The sequence below is a fragment of the Bacillus rossius genome, chromosome 6 (assembly GCF_032445375.1).
Source record: "Bacillus rossius redtenbacheri isolate Brsri chromosome 6, Brsri_v3, whole genome shotgun sequence".
Lineage (NCBI taxonomy): Eukaryota > Metazoa > Arthropoda > Insecta > Phasmatodea > Bacillidae > Bacillus > Bacillus rossius.
Genome location: NC_086334.1, coordinates 53,188,460 through 53,208,789, shown reverse-complemented (window position 1 = coordinate 53,208,789; position 20,330 = coordinate 53,188,460). Strand labels below are relative to the sequence as shown.

Here is a 20,330-nt window from a genome sequence, read left to right as displayed (position 1 = left end):
TTATAAATACATTCGAGTATGTTCGCATACTCCACTTTTATTTAAGAACTCATATAATAAGGAAGAAATTAAAGGTTTTCCTGTTGAAAAGTCTTAAAAGAACATTTATTACAACGAATTTTGTATGTCCTAAAGGAAATAAGCTGATTTTTTATTTATTTTCATTTGCTATTAAATCTTAGTTTAAACTTAGACAAAATTACAATAGCTCCCATGCTGCGTCCTTTTCTTTGCTCGAAACAGCATCCGTCCTCTTATTTTCTATTATATTTTTATGCCTCTCAACTAGGCTCAACACCTTCATTTACTCATCAGAAGAAAAGTTTTGCGTTCTTATTCTCTCTGTTTCAGACATTTTCACACTACTTTGCAACGACCATATAGCTACTTCTTTCCGTGAAAATACACAAAAATCCAATTACCACGAACTTAATACACATTCAGATATTTGTTTACTGTTTAGTTAAAATAATTGATTGCTTTATATATGTCACGTGACAACACGTTCGAAGTACCAACCTGAAAACTATTAGTGCTTATACTTATATCCGTAAAAACCCTCGCTCTATGGCAAGCCAGTTCCTAACTAAGAAACCCCTATATAAGTGAATGTTACGATCGAGAAACCCAATTTCGTGAGAATTGACTTTAAGGAACGCCTAAACTTAAGAGTAGTGTGTAAATGAGGCTACTGGCACAGGCATCAGACTGAGGTGCCTGGTGCCGGTCCGCCATCTTGGATTGTGACGTCACGGCGGCCATCTTGGACTCAAAAATTCCTCAAATTTCCTCAAAAATGACTCCAAATGACTCAAAAATTCCTGTTTTGAGGAAAAATTTCTCGTTTTCTTCCACAAAAATTCGAAAATTAGGATTTCTAAAAACCTCAATAGTCGTTTAGCCTTAGAAACCACGAAATTCCTAAAAACGGCTTAAGCATCCATGTCTACAGCCTCCGATAAGAATTTTTTAGGAAAAAGGATATCATGACCGCCATCTTGGATTATGACGTCACCGTTGCAATTTCCGTTACGCCCGCCATCTTGTAAAACTTTATATTTATTATCAGATTTTAATAAAAAAAATTTAATTAATAAAATGTTAATAAAAATATCAAAAAATATACATTTACGGCACGGAGCTCGGAGTCCTTAGTTCGAACCCGGTGAGGGCAAAAAAATAAAAATGACGACCAATCCTTCCCTCACTGTGGCTGCTGGCAGACAGACCCCCGCCACTTATGTCAAAGTATATATCGTCAACTAGTATGACGTCATGTCCGCTATCTTGAAAATCCGTAATTTTTATGTTAGCAAATCGGGAAAAAAAATTAAAAATCATTAAAAAAATTAATAGAATTAAATAATAAAAATTTTATAACATATTACTTAAAAACCACTGTTGCACCTTTCGTTACGGTCGTCATATTGGATTTTATAAATGTTGCATGTTTCATTACGTCCGCCATCTTGTTTGAGTACGATGTCATCGTTACACTTTACGTTACGACCAACATATTGGATCCTATTAATGTTGCAATTCGCGTTACGGTCACCATCTTGAAAATCTGAAAATTTAATGCTAGAAATTTGGGAAAAATTTTAAAACTACAACATTAATAGGATCCAATATGGTGGTCGTAACGTAAAGTGTAACGATGATGTTTGGAAAACTTACAAATTCTTTTACGCATTTTAATTAATTTTCAACAGTAGAATTTCAGCTAAAGAAGAATGTACTAAGATATGTGTTTATCACATATTACTCGATTTTAGGACAAAATCTATGGGTGTTCAATAACAAATTAACTAACAAAACTAAATTACTGTGTCATTGATCATTACGGGAACTCTACGTAAGTGTATTAGTGTATAAATATCGAAGACGTTAAAAATTGGCTAAAATATTATAAATATGGGAATGTTTAAAACATTTATGTTGTTTTAATTAATTTTTATATTTTATATATCCTGAACCAGTTACAGTATCATTCCCATACGCATAACATATCATTCCTTCTGAAATTGTAAATTGTATATTGTTTAGTAAAACAGCGAATATTGAGACTTACTATTGAGGCATATTTAAATTTAAAAGCCCAAGTTTGTTGTTTGTTCTAAACTGAAGTGACGTGAGGAACTATTCTCATACTGTTTTTAGATTTCTTTGAGAATTATTATTCTAAAAAGCTTCATTGTAACCAACGGCTAACTAAATGCAGTCTGGGCTGCTACCAACAATCTCTCTGGACAAATATTTTAACAATGGAATGTACCAAACAAAGCTATTGGCAACCAATTTCTGGTCATTTTGCAAAGGCGATTCATTCGTGTTGCAGTGAGAGCGGTTAAAAAATGCGAAGAATATTGCGCGTTTGTGCGTTTGTAATAATCGATGTACTGTTTGCTGAACTCTGCACGTGCATGCCGACGCCGCAGTTTTACAGGTCAGTTAGTTAGTGACTTGTTACCGAGACACGCATAAAACATAAGCTTTCTCGAAATTGGCAGCAAAGTGAGTCAAACACGTAGCACCTAATACTGTAGTATTCTTAATTATTTTGCTTCTAATATTTCGTGTTTTGCACATTATTTTAAATAAATTCATAGTATAATCATTTATGTTTTTATAAAAAATGTAAATAAATATGTCTACAGTTAATGTTTTTCAATGAAATAAATTGCAAATATTTAAATCAATCATTACATGTATTGAAAGCCATGGAATCATGTGGTATGGCGCTTTGGATTTAACCCTTCGTATGTAACGTTCATCTTAAATCACTTTATATTTAGTATACCATTAATAAATCAATAAAAGTTTTACAAAAACCAATAAAAGTTTAGTTTTTTCAGTGTTTTGGAAAAATTACCTTTTTATTGATTTATATATGATATACTAAAAGTAAAGTGCTTCAAGATGACCATTACATAACTGTATGCCTCACGATTCTATGCTTTCAGTACCTGTTAGGACTAACACAAATGTTGACCATTAAGTTCATAAACACCATTAAGCAATGACTTTTAAGCAAGAAAATCCTTTCATAAACAATTATATATGATTAAATCATGAATTTATTTAAAATCACATGCAAACGCCACGAAATATTAGAATCCTAATTTTTTAAGACCTACCGCCTTAAGTTCGGTTCACATGAGACGTAAGCTTCGTTCGCTCAGTCACGGAGTGTCAATCGCACTCACTCAAATTTAAAAAAAACCAGCAAATCCTCCATTTATTTATTTTTATTTAAATCAGTTATTGCTTGTAATTATTTCAGTGACCCGCAGTGATTTCTACTTTTCTTGCATCGAATTTCACATGAACGAATATTGTTTCTCAGAGAAATTCACTGATTTTTCAGTTATTAGAACCTTTTAAGCAGAAAATTAACTGAAATTACTCAGTCAGTTTTAAAGTTAATTTTTTTTTAGTTAAAGCTTGTCGGCAGTGAAGTCATTTCAGATAGAAAATATATTTTTAACTTTTACAAAAGAATCCTTTGGAAACCAGGTGCCAAGAAATAGTTTAAATACGTGTTTCAAGATAATGCTGAGTATTTCTTACGAACATTGGTGCATATTTTATATTTAATTGATGTTTCGTTCATGCATTTTTTTAAAACCAGGAAAAGATAATAGAATAATCAACCAAATTGACTGATTTTGTTTTATTATGCTTATTATGCCGCTGTTAATATTGGAAAGTAACTCTAGGTACGATTTACAAATAACTTTAATTATTGGAGTTACCTGTATAACACAAAGCATAAATGCCCGGGTAATAATCCTGGCAAATGAATAATAACTGCGAACACTATTTTGAAGTGATACAGCTGTTTTAATATAAATGTACTAACTAAAAATATCCATAACTTATTGTAACTATGACTGATCTATTTACAAAAGAAATTTACAGTGTATAAACGATGATACATAACACTCCCAAACAGAACAGCAACATTGCATATTGTAAGAAACTATCCCAGCTTAGCGTCTGGAGAAATTTAGGGTAATATCTAAAAACAGAAATCAGGATGACCAGGATAGAATGTCAGCCCGCCTCCTCTGGAACTTAAGTTAGTGTCTCTAGTGTCTCTAGTGTCTCACCTATCTCCATTTTAGAGAGTAGGACTAGAGTAAAATTTAATGCTTATCAAGTACGACTGTCACGACATTTGAATCTGCTGTGAGGACAAAGTCAATAAAAATTTCACTTTTAAAAACATAGTACTGAGGAGAGTATCAGTAATATCTTGTTGTAGATTTACTATAGAACTATAGAATATTTACAATACCTTCTTAAAGAATACTAAAGGTTTAAGTGAAGAAGCAAGTTTGAATCATATTTTCTCAAATTTTGGTAGAATTTGGAGTAAAAGAATATTTATTTTGCACGTTAAACAAAGGTTTCTTAGGAAATATAAGACTTTTGATTTGCACTACTATAATAAAATATTTTGGCAACATTTCTCCATTACATTTCCTTGTGTAACGTGTTTAACGCTATTTTTTAAGTTTTCAATTGACTACTTTTAAAAGATACGTAAGACTGCTTGGGAGTACTTAAAAATCAGAAAGTAGAAGAGTTTTCAATTTTTTATTCTTCTGTAGCAGGTTCCCACTATCGGCAAAGAAGTATTTTTGAAATCTTCCCATGAACCCTTTGTTATCATAATATTATTCTGCACGATGAGATAAAAAAAAGTAAATAGAGTATCCCTGGTGGGTAGACAACCTTGCACACATTGTACAACTTCAGTCTAGTTGGTATTTTTCCGCCAGGGTGACACTTTGTTTCTTGGGGCAAAGTATAGTTAAAAGATGTAACAATTAAAACACTATTAGCATTACTGGGGGGAGGGGGGGAAATGTGACCGAGTCTTTCAATACTCGCTAGTTATGTGTAATATCTAACCTAGGTAACGATCAAATTAATGTGTTCACGTGTTGCAAATACACTTATAAAATATAGGAAAATCGGACAAAAAATTTAACGTAGGTTTTTTTAAAATAATGCGGAGCGTGATTTATATCCGAAACTTGTGTCGTCAGCTACATTATTTGGGGAATTCATTATCGGAGCAGCTACGTCGACCATCAAATCATTCAATTACCAAGGCGAAAGGTTAAATATATAATGAAACGGCCCCGATAAAAACGAAAAAGACTTGAAAAAGTACTTTATCTCCGGCTTTGGACCAGGTTCTGACAAGGAATTTTATTAAAATACTACCCAACTTGTTAAAATTCACTAAACAATTAGTACCATAAGGTTGTCATATGGCGTTGTAAACTGTTGTTCGCGCCATCGCTACAGATGGCAGCACCTGGTTAAACATATCTGTACCATGTGAATTCCGTTCCATTCCCGAAATTACTCCCACCAAATACTGTATACCGAGAGCTAAGATGTTACACGTCAAAAATTGAGTACCTTAATTTTAATTTTTTACGTTATTTAAAAGTGACAACATGTAAGTAACTAAACTGTGTGTAAATAAATAGCTGAATATTTTAAATTATGTAAATTCTCTCATATTTAAGTAAGTTCATTTCTCTCATAATAATTAAGATTTTTTTTCAATTAAATTTAATTTCATATACTTTTAAATACTACTAAACTGACTTTTTCCGACAGTTAAAGTGGAAAACAATTCGCATGATTTAAATGTAATTTTTCTATGAAATCGTATCCATAGTAATAATAATGCACGTAAACATAAAGCACACTATTCACACTCAAACACAAGCTAACTTTTGTGAGTGTTTTTTAATGTAAAATAATCTGTTAATATGTAAATATGGAAAATATAAAACAATAATGAAAAATACCTATGATGTGGATATGAGTTTTAAAAACCACACCAATATATTTGTTCTCAAAAATGTAAAATGATGCACTTTTTTCCTATGTAAAAAGTTTGTAGTTGACAACTTCAATTATAAAGCACATATCATCAGTGTCGTATTACCTGTGCATACATATATACACACCATATTATCTATAAGTCACAAAAAAAAACGAAATAAAAGTCATGGAAAACGGCATCTTGTGTTTATGAATTGCAGGTAGACTCAATAACGCCAATGGATGCGCAATTACGTGCACAAAAGTTTTCAGCGAGTTGCATATCGCCAGGCGGTCTCAGGGAAACGCATCCTACCATTAGAGACGCCTGTTACTCGAGCGAAAATGATATACTTCTTTAGAATGCGACAATATGAGTTAATTAACAAAATTTATTATATTATAAACATGCTCATTGTTATATTTATCGGAGGAAAAATTGTCCTAAGTTATCAAGTACATACGGTATTAATAATATTTATGTTTAATACATTTATATAAAAAGAAATAAAATGATTAGTACCCAGATGTAATTTTAAAAAAATGTGTTGTCTGTAAAGTCGGTTTACGGATGATAGTTTAACATGACGTCATTACAAAACATTGATGAAATAATTGCATACTTTATAAATAAAATTGAATCATTTTTATTTTAATAATAAAAGAATAAATACTTCAAATTATACTAGTAATCAGATTTATAAAATCCAAGATTAATTAACATTTATTGCCGAAATTTTTGTTGTAATAAGCAATTAAAACCACATTAACATTGCACTTCACTTTATAAACAGTCGACGAAACAGTTCACGTGTAGATGTAAGTTGTGTGCTGCCGCTGTCTTTCTTCTCCTCGGACGCATAGGCCAATCGAGTGGAAGAGAGATAGATGCGGCGCAAGCGTACAATGAGCGTAACGGGACACAGCGTAACGGGCCAATATGTGTACCGGGACAATGAGTCATCCTTTTTCGTGAGTGCAGCCGGCTATCATCGATTAATTAGACGTTGCCACGTTAAAAAATTTAAAACTATTTGGCAGAAATATTTCTTGTCAAAATACAGGTAATTCATTTAACAACTTTGATAACGATCATGTAGGATATAAAATACGCACACTGTTTAATATAATACTAGGAATTAAAACGCTTGCACCAATTAATAGTTAGGTGTATATCTTCATAGAAATATTATTGACGTTTTTCTTGGAAAGCGTTACACTGTGCCCCCGATTATAATAATGACCTCGCTGTTATTAAGGTTTAAAACTCAATACAAAATAAAAAGAAGGGTTCCGCAATGCTAGCATTTTAATGGTCGTGTTTGTTTGCTGTTAACTTACCATATTGGCATGTAACTAGGACGAATAAGTCACCAAGTTGAGAAAACTAAATTGTTTAGTATAGCATGTTTTTTTATTTTTCTCCTTAAATTGTGCCTAACCCTGCTACTAAGATATTTATTATTAACAGTATTAGGAATTCATAATTTTACAATTATATTTTGCATTTTTTTGACGTGACAACGTGTAATAAATCGATGAACACCGGCTGCACGCACGAAACAGTGTCCCATCACGCACATTGTTCCGTTACACTGTGTCCCGTTACGCACATTGTTCCGTTAAGCTGTGTCCCGTTACGCGCATTGTACGCTTGCGCCGCATCTATCTCTCTTCCATTCGACTGTTTATAAAGTGAAGTGAAAAGTTAATGTGATTTTCATTGCTTATTACAACAACAATTTCGGCAATAAATGTTAGTTATTCTTGTATTTTAAAAACCTGATTAGGAGTATAATTTAAAGTATTTCTTCTTTTATTATTAATATAAAAATGATTCAATTTTATTCATAAAGTATGCAATCATTTCATCAATGTCTTGTTATGACGTTGTCACGTTAAACTATCGTCCGTAAACCGACTTTACAGACAACCAATTTTTTATTTATGACACTGAACTACTTTGAAATGTATTGTAACAAATATTAATAGAAACATAAGTATAAAATTAATGATGTAATTCAGTAATAAACAAGATAAATTTTAATTGACAATGAAAATCATTAAATGTGTTAAATATTTGTTTAATAAATTTTAACTATTTGTTAACTAATGTTAACATTTATAATATATAATGCAAATAAATTATACATACGGGAACAAACTCAATTATATAAATACATTTTAACTGACCGTTAAAAAGTTAATGAATATAAATTCGCGGGTGCGCTGGAAAAAGGGGATATGTCAAAATTACTTAAATTAAGATATTAAACATTTAAAGTTCTTCCAAGTATGCAAGATCAGAAATTAATCATTCCAGAAGTTCAGTGCCATAGAATAACACACGAGGGCGCTAGACTTAAACCATTTGGACCAATTTATAGAGCTTGTTCTCCTTTATTTCATACCATAAAAAACCTATTTTTTGCCAATATTTGACTTATCCCCTTATTCCCGCGCACCCGCGAATTATAATACTAATATTAACAACGAATAAATGATTTTAGTTATTATGACCAGTATTCAATATCACTAAATTTCTGAATGTGACTCATGCGTAGTTCCACAACTGCCTCTAGAATTCGCTACCAGATTAGCTAGATTTATATGAAAAATCTGCTATAAAAAACTAAAAGACTTGAAAAAATTTATAACCCTCTTTTAGACCTGATTTTTGACCAGTAATCTTATTAAAATACCTCACACCTTGTTAAAATTCATTAAAGATAATACCTTAAAGGTTTTCGCACAAGTTAGGTGACTATGAATTATTAGGTGTTAAAAGATAGTTTCGCTACGGGAATTGAAAAAGTTTTATTTTTCTTACTTATGCGAATACATGGAAGTTCATTTCTCCACAAACGTAATTAATGTAATATTACTTTAAGTAAATATTAGAGGATTTAGGTCTACATAATATGCAATAATCAATACAATGGACTGAGCTATGAATTTAATAATATTATAGCAATTCAATGAACAATAAAATTTATTTATTGACTATATATTTTCTTAAAGTACAATTTGTATAATCCAGTTATTTTGTAATTTTTTCCCCAGCTGAGATTTGAACATCGTATTCATGTTTGTAAGCCGCGCTGCACTATAACTACCGTTCTATAACTCCTGCGAGGTGAGAATATATTATGATAGTAATAATCGTAGTATTCTTATTTTTTAACTTGAAATAACTCTTTACTATGACTATGTTAGTTTAACTAATATATTCCAGGGTAGTTTCATTATCATAAAGTTCCATTTGGCACATAATGTGTTTGGTAGGTATGTCCCCTAATTACTATTAAAGAGAATATTAATGGATTAAGTTCATAAACGTAGGTACGCTAGTTCTGTGAAAATTTCATTGTATGGTGCGCGCGCATCGTAAAAATTCACTCATCATTTTTACATAACTCGCCTAAAGAAGTATAACTTCAAAAATTACATACTTCATGCCTCTACTTAATCAATTGACTTTACATTACATACAATACAAGGTTCTAAAAGTGTGTAATATTAATTTTCAATTATTGTAAAACGTGCATATAATTTTTAAACAACGGACATCATATATAACATATTACAGATATATTAATTAAACATTTATGAAATAACTGGGTTCGTCATTCGTTTTTCTCTCACTGTTCGGAACGTTAATGAATTGCTGCTTATGTAAGAGAATCCAACGAAAATGTCTAAAAAGAAGCAGATAAAAAAAAATTACATCGGTCCTAGTACCTAAAGAACATTGGAATTTAGAGTACAGACTGCAGTTCAGCAAACCCATGAAATTATTTTCACCAGAGACTATTCTGATCGCTTGCCAAATATCTCTTCTTGGAGTGTTTGTGTGTCTCCTTCGACTGATTCGTCGGCTAAATGTTAAGCCAAGCCTAGAAACGCGCGGAAGTTTTGTAGGTAGAGATCTGCAAAATCATAGATATCTTTTCGTGTCAGGCTATACTTCACAAACGTGTGCATAATCAAGTCGATGTTGTCTTCATCGTCTTCAACCATCTCTCCGGGTCAAACATGGTTGAGTGGTTGTATGGTAATTCCTGTCAAATAATGCGCGATGCATTTACGAAGGCCATTCAAGTGTAGAAACTGTTAAAGTATAGACTGTTGCACCTGATAAATTTAATCCTACGGGTCCTTCTTCACAGGGCAGCGTGGTGGTCAAATAACCCCGAAATGGTTCAATGTTAAGGGGAATGTATGTGTATCAGTGGGGCGGGATGATAAGTGCGACGCTAGCTGATATTTCTAGTGTGGTATAGCCTCTAAGCATAAGGCTCTGAACTGGCGTGCAGTCTCCTCGTCGTCACAGAAAACGGTGAAATTTGAGCGGTCACCGTTACATTATACGGTGGAGAAATTAATATAAAGGTATATTGCAAATCCTTTAAGTACTTTTAAGAATCTTGTTTTACACCTAAAAATTATTCCGAAAACATGCCTTTTTGCAATTTTCACTATTCTAAAAACACAGTTTATAAAGTTAATCCGAAATCAAAAAGTACGTTTCGGCTTTCAGCTAATTCTTAAATAATTTTCGTAAACATACCAAATTCAGACATCTTGAGTAGTTTTGAAACCGCGTGGATTTTTCTGAAGCTCTGCACACGGTATGTGCACCTGGGCAGACGGCGCCTTAAAGTGATAGCGTATCCCGGTATTATTTTTGCCAATTCAATTTTTTTTTGTAAATTAAACAGAAAAATTCATGAAAAATCACAGATATTTTTAAAGTTACATGAAAACAACTGTATCACTTCAAGATAGTGTTCGCTGTAATACTGGGTTCGGATTCTTTCCCGGGCACTACTGCTCTGTGTTGTCCCAGTCCCCCATTAGTTAAAGTTATTTGTAAACTTTTCCCTTAATTGCTTTACAGAATTAACTGCGCATGTTGATAAGCATATGAAAATCAAATTATCCCCATTTTTGAATACTTAGTATTATCTCGAAAAATAATCAAACCATATGTCGTACAAAAAAGGCAGTATCTTTCTTGCAGTATTACAAGCTATTTCTTGACAACTGGTTGCCAAAGGAATCATTTGTGAAAGTACAGGGGAATATATTTTTTCTCTGTGTGTGGTTTCCCACCGCGCCCGAACTACGGAAATGCCTCGCCCCTGAGGTCGGAAGCATTGTTTCAGCGGGAGTCCGGTGGTGGAGCACCCTGGCGCTGCCAGCCCGCGGGTCAGCGGGGGAGCGGGGGTGAGTACTGAGCTGCTGGCCCCGGGATGTCCTGTGCACACTGCCCGGACACTGGTGAGCGACCCCGGCCGGCTGGTGGTGCGACGAGCGGACCTCGAGCCCAAGGTCGTCCCGGCGCGGGCGGACCAGGGCAGCACAACCGTCCACGTGCACCGGACACCAGTTCCGTGAGGCAGCTGACGTGTCGCGTCAGCTCTGTCAGTGTGATCAACATCGAAGGAACATCCGTGCTCGACATCGCGGCCGGCGTGTTCTCCTAGTTTTGAGCGCTGCGCAGATTTTAAAAACATTTCTGAACTTTTACAATATATTCCTTAAGAAACCAGTTCACAAGTAAGATGTCGTGAATGTAGATGGAATAATGTTTTGTTTATTTCTAACCATGGAAAAGAATATCTAATGTTCCACAATTGTAATATTTCCATGCGCGCAGTTAATACTGGAAAGCTATTCAGAGATCGGTTTAAAATACCTCTAGCAAATGAAGGTACTGCGACAACACAAGGCATAAATTCCCGGGTAAGAATACGAACCCAGTATTACTACGAACACTATTTGGCAGTGATAGAGCTATTTCCGTGTAAATGTATAATATTTACGGATATCTGTATTTTTAACATTAATATTTATTTTTTCGTTTGCAAAAAGAATGTGCAGTGCAAGTCATATTTGGATGCCATGTTATATTACATGGGTCAATAAGTCTGGAGTAAAGCATATGAATAAATAGCACTTGAAGAAATAAAGGTTTAGTATCTGAAGGGAACTTGCGTTAGCAAATGAACGATTTGATATTTATAAATAAAATAAGACAACCAAATAATTAAATGAAACTACACAAACGAGATTTGTCACTCAGTTTCCGTGTCAGAGCCGCGTGCTGTTTCCCCCCCGGACATGAGTCACAGAGACTGAGCTAACCCGCCTGCGCTCGTACTCGCCATTTGCCAACAGCACTGTCAATGTAGACCGATGTGAACCGAACACACACTTTTAATGTGTATCTTAGCTCTCGGTATACTGTATTTACTAGGAGTAATTACTTGAATCGGAAGTCGCATGGAACGGATATGTGTAACCACGTTGCTGACATTTGTGGCGAATAACGGGAACCAAATTTAACAAAGCAAAAAAGAAACTTTATAGTGTTAACTGTTTAAAGAATTTTAACAAAATGGGCCTTTTATTATGGTAATAAAATTCGTTGTCGAAAATCAGCTTGAGTTTAGTAATTTTTTAAATTTTTTTTCGCATCTATCGGAGCCGTTTCTTTGTATAGGTTAACATTTCGCTCTGCAAATCGCATAATTCGGTTGTCCACGTAGCTGCTCTAGCAACGAATTCTAGCGGCGTGTGCGGAAACTACGCTTGATTCGCTTCCAGAATTTAAAAAAAAAAATAATATTCGTATGTTTATTACGCTTAACAATATTAAGAAGATTTGCACGTTAAACTTCGTGTGCGAGTTTCATATCATAAGTGTATTTTAAACACAAGAACACGTGATTTTTCTCGTTACTAAGATTAGATGTTATACATCTCTGGCGAGTACTGAAAGACTCGCTCACAATTTTTTGTTAAATATCATTTAAATGTCAGAAAAATCATACCCACTAGTAATGAAATAACAAACAAATACTGCATTAAAATTCAGATGTACAAAGCACTATGAGTTGCAGGAAGCAAAATTTCTTGATTGTACGACAGCACCAGTCAATGACGAACCTTTACGCCACATGCTCCTGGATTCAAATTGTTAAATTGATAGAACTTTCAGTACAGAAATGTTATATCCTTTCGTGGTTAGAAGCAGAATTATTGTTTTATGTACTAAAACTAGTAACCTGCATGTGTTGATTATTTATTGGCTTGGAATGGGGCTGCGAACTGTTGATAAAAATTAAATAAATAATGACTAGAATGGAAAAATTAATAATATTTTAACAGACATTTTACGTGAATATTATTTAAATTATAATCAAAAAATTTGCACGTGATAAAAGCATGCCTCGCCTCTCGCTGAGATATTATTCGTTCCAAACCCGGCTTGTTTGGAGAAGGAATTTTCACAATTTGGAGGAGTTTCACACCAAGGCCAGATGCTGCTCCACGATCTCCATTTCTCACCTACAGAGATTAAAAAAAGGCTGTACTTTTACAAAAGGTTCCTTTGGGAACCAGTTCCAATAAATGTTTTTTTAATTGCTATGGGTATTTTTTTCATGTATGAAATAAGTTTTTCAGATAATTCTAAATATTTCTCTCGAAAATCGGCACATAATTGTATATTTATTTGATTTTTTATTGTAGCATAATTTTTAAACCATAGTACAGACAACCGATTATTCAATAATTATACTTTGTTTTGTTTTGTTACGCTTCTTTATGTGCGCAGTTAAAACTGGAAACACAGTCAGTAAAGTCAATAAAGTTCAGTTTAAATTTGAAAAATTAAATAAATTAATTTACAGAATAATAAAGATATGACATAATTTGCACTAAATATTATAAGATTCTTAATTTTAAATATTTAGTATTGATTATTTTTTAAATATTTTAAAGGAAAAAAAATATTGTATGGAGTCCCTCCGCATGGAAGAAGTGAAACTTAGTAATGTGGAAATGAAAATAGGAAGGGGTAGAAATTTATCTTTAGTGAAATCATATTGCATCAAATCAAACTAAAATAAATCATGAAAGCCTTCAACGATAAAAGCTGTTTATTTAATTAAGCGGACGGGTTCGCCCCAAGGAGAAAATTGACGCGACGAGACCTCGTGGATATAGAGAAATGACACACACTCACTATTTATGTGTCTATGAAACATGATTTTTTTCTGCAATTTAAATTGTAGTATACAAAAAGGGTATTGAAAATTGAAACAAATATGGCGACACTACAAACTGTCAGGAGCTTTATTTTTTTCTTTCTCTCTACTTAGTTCCTTACAATAGCGCGTTCGAGTGCCACACATTCACTCTCGCTCTGTCTCTTTCTATTCCCCCTCCCCAGGAGCGTTAAACGTTTAACGCAACCTTGTTGGAAGTCACATTAGAAATATAACTTCAATAAAATTATGTGTAAATTTTTGTAAGAAATATTCAGTATTATCTAGAAAAAAATGTATTTCATGTATGCAAAAATAACCATAGTCATGTGGTGAACAAGGTTGCAATATATTATTTGTAGTATTCAAAACTATTTCTTGGCAACTGGTTTCCAAAAGAATATTTTGCAATAGTCCAGAAAAGTTTTTTCCTTATGTACTTAAGTTACTTTAATTCACACATTGGTGTGAGAAACAACACCAGCAGTTCACACCGGCAATATTTCCCACTACGTTCACAAGGTCATTAAGACCTGAGTCAGTGGTGTTGATGAAGCGTGTATCGTGTTGCAGATGGTCTACGTGCTGGTCGGTTTGGTCAGCCTCCCTCTGCTGGTCACCGTGCTGTGGTTGCTGCGCCAGTTGTGGCGCATGCTGGCCTCCTGCGCCGGCCGGGGCTGCCCCACCAGTCGGCCCGACCACGGCCTGGAGGAGGTCGTGATCATACCCGCCGACCACCAGTTGCACTGCTCAGTTCCTCATCTGAAGGAACAGGGCGTGCCGTCTTCTAGCAGTGCCCTGCTGCGTGATGGGCCACTAGCATCTTCCCAACAACAACAACAGTTTTCACCCGTTTCTCCGATGGAAGAGATGTTGCTTGCGTCGACTCGTGAACAGATGCAGAGTGCATCAACACCTCAGCTGCACGACTGCTCACTTGCCTCTTCTCGCGAGCAGATGATGTCCACTTCTGCTCCTCTGGACGAAAAGGCGGTGCTGATGTCCATCCATGACCAGCTGCACCTGGAAAATAGGGAACTGGTGACCTGCCACCACCATATGCTCTTGTATTCAACGGCTCCACAGGTGGATTACGTTAAGGGGTTATTCGCTGATTACCAGTCTCCTATCCGTCACGTAGAAGAGACGGAAGTAGAGGCCACATGCGACCAGGATCAAGCGGTGCTTTCACCTCCGATGCAGGATTTGGAAGCGTTTTCCATCCCTGATGCCTTCGCTCCTGCCGATGCCGACAGTGACAACCCACAGTATCCCCAGGAGTCAGGGGTGAGTATAATAATAACTATAATTATCACGAGGGTGAAACCAATGGCAAGGTACGCATTCTCAATGACTTACGAGTGAATAATAATAGTTTTAACAAACTAAAATATACGCCCTTATATGAAATGCAACAAAAAAAGAAAATAAACATTAATAAATTTGAGTTAAGAATAGTGTAAATAATAAAAAAATGTATTTTATTGCAAAAAAACATGGGGTGCATGGTGTAATTAGTTATAAATATATTATTGACAGATATGCGTAGAATAATTATCATTTGATAATATCTTGAACAGCACCCCACGCTTGTTTTGCAATAAATAAGATTTTTTTTTTCTTATTTACACTATTCTTAACTCAAATTTAATAAAATTTATTTTCTATTTTTTTGTGGGATTTTCTATAAAAGAGTAAATTTTATTTTTTATACTATTAAATTTTTTTTTAGTTGGATTTTCTATAAAAGCATCTTTTTAAGTTTTTTCAACTATTATTTATTTTTCATTTTTTAGTTACTTTTCTTTATTACATCAATTTACTTTTATAGTGAGTTTGAGTAAATATTGGCTGTTTTTAAAATATATATTCGATATAGTGTGTTGAAGAACTATAGTACACAATATTTTCAATATCCTAATATGAAAATCGTAGATTTTTAAATAAAATCGGGAAGTCATTCATGTATAATTCTAAGTCGGTAACTTATCCGAGAAATGAGCAATTTGGGCGCCTGCTGCCTCCCTTGGATGAGATAGCTGGTTCTCAGGTTTCCTCTCCAAAAATTTCATCTTATTCAAAGTCGGTAACTTATCCGAGAAATAGGTGATCGGCACGCCTGGTAGTTTCCCTTCTTCGTCTTGGCGCAAAGACACTATACCAGTAAGGAAAAAAAATCGCTAACCCTGATTATCCTAGTAAGGATAACAGGTTCAAAATATATAACTGTCATCGGTCCTTGATAAGTACGCCAAGTTTCAAGTTAATCCGACGTTTTGAAGGAGGACAAAATCATGTTCAATGTTTCCATTACATACTAACATACATACCTATGAAGCTAATAAAAGCTTATTAAAAAAGAACCAACAGGTGCCTGACATCCCTGGATGTAGAATGGAATGATTTATGTCCTTGGGACGCTGTGCTTGGAGAACATTAAGAAGATATTGTCGGCTAACGACAATGTGCCCCACATTTGCACTTTCGATGAACCTAGATCCGAATCCTCTAAACTGAAAGAAAAGTTTTTAAACTTAAATAAAATATTCGTGGCGAGGTGTCTCAGGAGACTTTTACCCTGATGATGAGAGCTGAAATATCAAACGAAATGTTGGTGAACAATGTAGCTAAAGCCTATGAAATAATTATATTTTTTTGTTGTAATTTTAGAAGGGAATATATACTTGACCCAACAAACGGTTTCGTAAACTCGACTGTTTATATCAAACAAATTTTTTTTTGTCAGTGAGAGTACTTGAAATATCTGATCGCTACACTTCTATATTCCCGAAGTGAGTTTGGTGTAACGAGGAACACAGCCAGATATACCAACCAGGAATATTTTTAGCAAAGCATGGGATCTGAAGATGATGGTACCACTAGTTTATCACCAACGAAATCCACGTCAGACCTCCAAGGATCAAATTTGGGAGCTCTATTATGTTGTCATCCAGGTCTCACTATCCTTAGCCTTTCATACCCTGGTTTTAGATCCAAAGTTAGTCAGATAACCGCGCACGGATGCGAAGATCACTAATTATCGTTTGCCGCAAGGCGCCAAACGGAGCTGCGTTATTTCTTTTTTGTGAGTAGAGAAAGTGGTAGGGCCTATTCAACATATTAGTTTTACTGCGTGATTGAGATCAGAATACTGGTTCATGTTAACAAAGTTTCTTTTTTGATTAACTAGTATTTATAGTCTTCCTGCTGATGACTGGGCCAATGAAAATCAGTACCTCTACAATTAAAAGTTGTATTTACTTTATTATTTCGTTTATTTTGGTTCTTCTCTCGTCAACAAAGAGGTCATTGCAAACAGACAAACACAATGCAAGTCAGGGAAGCAGGGGAAAGTAATCGGCATTGGCCTATAGTAAAAAAAACAATTCTAGGATTTGTTTCGAGTGACTTCAGGAAAACTTTGTAAAACCTAAATCAGAATTTATGTTTTAGTATTCAAACCCGATTCCTCCAGAAAGCGAGTCTATTATTTTACGTAAGTTCCACTATCCTCTGTACTACTTTTGATAGAACTTTACGCATTTGAAAATTAAGGCATTCTGTTAAAAATTATTCCAACCCGGGGATTAAGAAGAAGCTACAGAAATTTTGTCAAATTACTTGGCCCGTAAGATTTCTGTAAAATTTAGCTATCTTTAATCATTTTCGCGATAAATCATACTAACTCATCACTTGCAAGCCGTATCAGGTGACATTGTTTTGCTTATGCTTGTCACGCTGAAGTATTTCTAGTCAGGTAAATTTCACGCACTAATACGTAGCTTAAATGGTATTCATTATGGTTCACTCAGCTTATTTTCCGGATGTAAAGCCAATTATTATTATTTGCTTGTGATAATGCTTGAAATGACATGACTATAAAAGCAATGGTTCGAATGTTATTTAACGTTTTAATATGCTTTGTTTACCAAGTCAAGACACTACTGGGTCCAGTGCTGTAGCTTGTTTTGACGGGAAGAATCTAAACCAAGTGATAATTAGAAGAATATATATGTTTTAGGCATTAAGTTAAATTATATCCCTATTTAGTTTGTTATTACACACATCAATGTTATTTAATTCAAGTTTTAACAGGAAAATAGTGATTTTCGCCAACTGGATAAATTCATTAGCGTTTAAGTTGATTCACACTAAAATGTTCACAAATCTGAGGATTTAAATTACTGCTAGCTTTTATTTATTTTTGAAGCACTCCCCGGACCATTCTCGTGACTCACGAATCAGTTATCGGTTTTTCTCAACTAAGTAAGGTCCATAATAATGTATGATGACAGTAACAGTTTTGTATTCATATTGCAACTTATGTATGTGTGTTTCAGAAAACCAGCTTTATGAAATCAACCTTATCAGCAGTTATGACAGCCAGCATCTCTGGCCTTAGGTTACTGCAAAGGACGTGGTTAGTTTTGGCTTCTATTACGCCCTATTGGCTCCACGGCATCACTCATCACCGAAACATCCAGCTTACTTATCTGAGAGAAGTGGGGGAGGTGTTTAATGGTTACCCTCCCGAACACCGACAAAAATCGCCATTTTCTCCGAGGGAAGAGGCCTTTGAATTTTATTCTCTTGAACAACTGGTAGTAGACACATCGTTTCCGAGGAAAAATGTATGTGAGACCTATCCCCCCGAGCAGCTGCAAGAGTCACCATCATCGCCAAGGGAAGAGGCCTTTGAAAATTATCCTTCTGAACAGCTGCAAGATTCACCATCATCTTTGAAGGAAGAGGTCTACGAGACTTATCATCTTGAAGAGCTGCAAGCATCAACATCATCTTCAAGGGAAAGGGCTGTTGATGCTTATCCTTCCGAGCAGCTGCAAAACTCACCTTTATCTTTGAGTGAAGATGTCTATGAGACATATCCTCCCGAGATGCATGAAGCACCATTATCCCCGTGGGAAGAGACTTTTGACACCTATCCTCCCGAGCTCATGCAAGATTCGCGATCACATTTGAGGGAAGAGGTCTACGAGACTTATCCTCTTGAACAGCTGCAAGCATCAACATCATCTTCAAGGGAAAGGGCTGTTGATGCTTATCCTTCCGAGCAGCTGCAATACTCACCTTTATCTTTGAGTGAAGATGTCTATGAGACATATCCTCCCGAGATGCATGAAGCACCATTATCCCCATGGGAAGAGACTTTTGACACCTATCCTCCCGAGCTCATGCAAGATTCGCGATCACATTTGAGGGAAGATGTCTACGAGACTTATCCTCTTGAACAGCTGCAAGCATCAACATCATCTTCAAGGGAAAGGGCTGTTGATGCTTATCCTTCCGAGCAGCTGCAATACTCACCTTTATCTTTGAGTGAAGATGTCTATGAGACATATCCTCCCGAGCTGCATGAAGCACCATTATCCCCATGGGAAGAGACTTTTGACACCTATCCTCCCGAGCTCATGCAAGATTCGCGATCACATTTGAGGGAAGAGGTCTACGAGACTTATCCTCTTGAACAGCTGCAAGCATCAACATCATCTTCAAGGGAAAGGGGTCTTGATGCTTATCCTCCCGAGCAGCTGCAAGAGTTTCATACACCTTTGAAGGAAGAGGTCTATGAAACATATCCTCCAGAACAGCTGCATGAGTCACCATCATCTCTGCAGGAAGAGGCCTCTGTATACCTACATGTATCGACATTGTCTCCGAAGAAAGAGGTCTTTGAGACTTATTCTCTTAAACAGCTGCAAGCATCAACATCATCTTCAAGGGAAGGGGCCTTTGATGCTTATCCTCCCGAGCAGCTACAAGAGTTTCCATCACCTTTGAAGGAAGAGGTCTATGAAACATATCCTCCGGAACAGCTGCATGAGTCACCATCATCTCTGCAGGAAGAGCCCTTTGAGAAGTATCCTTCTGAATACCTACATGTATCGACATTGCCTGCGAAGAAAGAGGTCGTTGAGACTTATTCTCTTGAACCGCTGCAATCATCAACATCATTTCCGAGGGAAGATGTGAATGAGACTCATCCTTCCGAACAGCTGCAAGTGGTATCTCCACACAAGAAAAACAAGAGTTCTGGTCCCCTTATCTACTATTAGCTTCAACTACCACCGTTTCCTCCACAACAAGTTCCTTTGAAAGAAGTGCTGTATGAAACGTTTCCTCCTTTGAAAGCTGATATTGACACTACCCCTTCAGAATAAAGAGTCATTTTTGCGATAAACCAATGACCGTGTTTCTATCACCCCTTAAAGACGAATGATTGTAGACCATTTCCTAGACCAAATGCACATGTAATCATATTGCCCAAGGGTGAGTGGTAATGGTACCACTGACACATATACTTTCCCAAGAAGTAAATTGAGGTCACAGTAGCCATTCGTCAACTGAATGGTTACCGTGAGCCTTAGAACATCAGCGTACAATGTACAACGATTCAAAAGG

At 35.3% G+C, this 20,330-nt stretch overlaps 2 protein-coding genes across 2 annotated transcripts; both read left to right on the top strand.

The window, feature by feature from the left end:
* Positions 1-2,307: 2,307 nt before the first annotated feature.
* Positions 2,308-12,495, top strand: LOC134533196 (uncharacterized). The gene is made up of 2 exons (XM_063370568.1): positions 2,308-2,446; positions 11,022-12,495. The coding sequence occupies exons 1-2, from the start codon at positions 2,355-2,357 to the stop codon at positions 11,251-11,253; spliced, it is 324 nt and encodes a 107-aa protein (XP_063226638.1). The 5' UTR covers positions 2,308-2,354; the 3' UTR covers positions 11,254-12,495.
* Positions 11,564-20,113, top strand: LOC134533440 (adhesive plaque matrix protein-like). Its single transcript, XM_063370963.1, has 3 exons — positions 11,564-11,569; positions 14,484-15,197; positions 18,251-20,113. Exons 1-3 carry the CDS (start codon positions 11,564-11,566, stop codon positions 19,982-19,984), a joined length of 2,454 nt encoding a protein of 817 aa, XP_063227033.1. The 3' UTR covers positions 19,985-20,113.
* The last annotated feature ends 217 nt before the right edge of the window (positions 20,114-20,330 follow it).

What these genes read in the sequence shown, in the direction of transcription:
- LOC134533196 (XM_063370568.1), top strand. Translation starts at nt 2,355, where the DNA reads ATGCGAAGAATATTGCGCGTTTGTGCGTTTGTAATAATCGATGTACTG. An exon ending in CCGACGCCGCAGTTTTACAG is followed by an intron (nt 2,447 to 11,021) that starts GTCAGTTAGTTA and finishes GCATTGTTTCAG; the next exon opens with CGGGAGTCCGGTGGTGGAGC.
- LOC134533440 (XM_063370963.1), top strand. An exon ending in AGTATCCCCAGGAGTCAGGG is followed by an intron (nt 15,198 to 18,250) that starts GTGAGTATAATA and finishes TGTGTGTTTCAG; the next exon opens with AAAACCAGCTTTATGAAATC.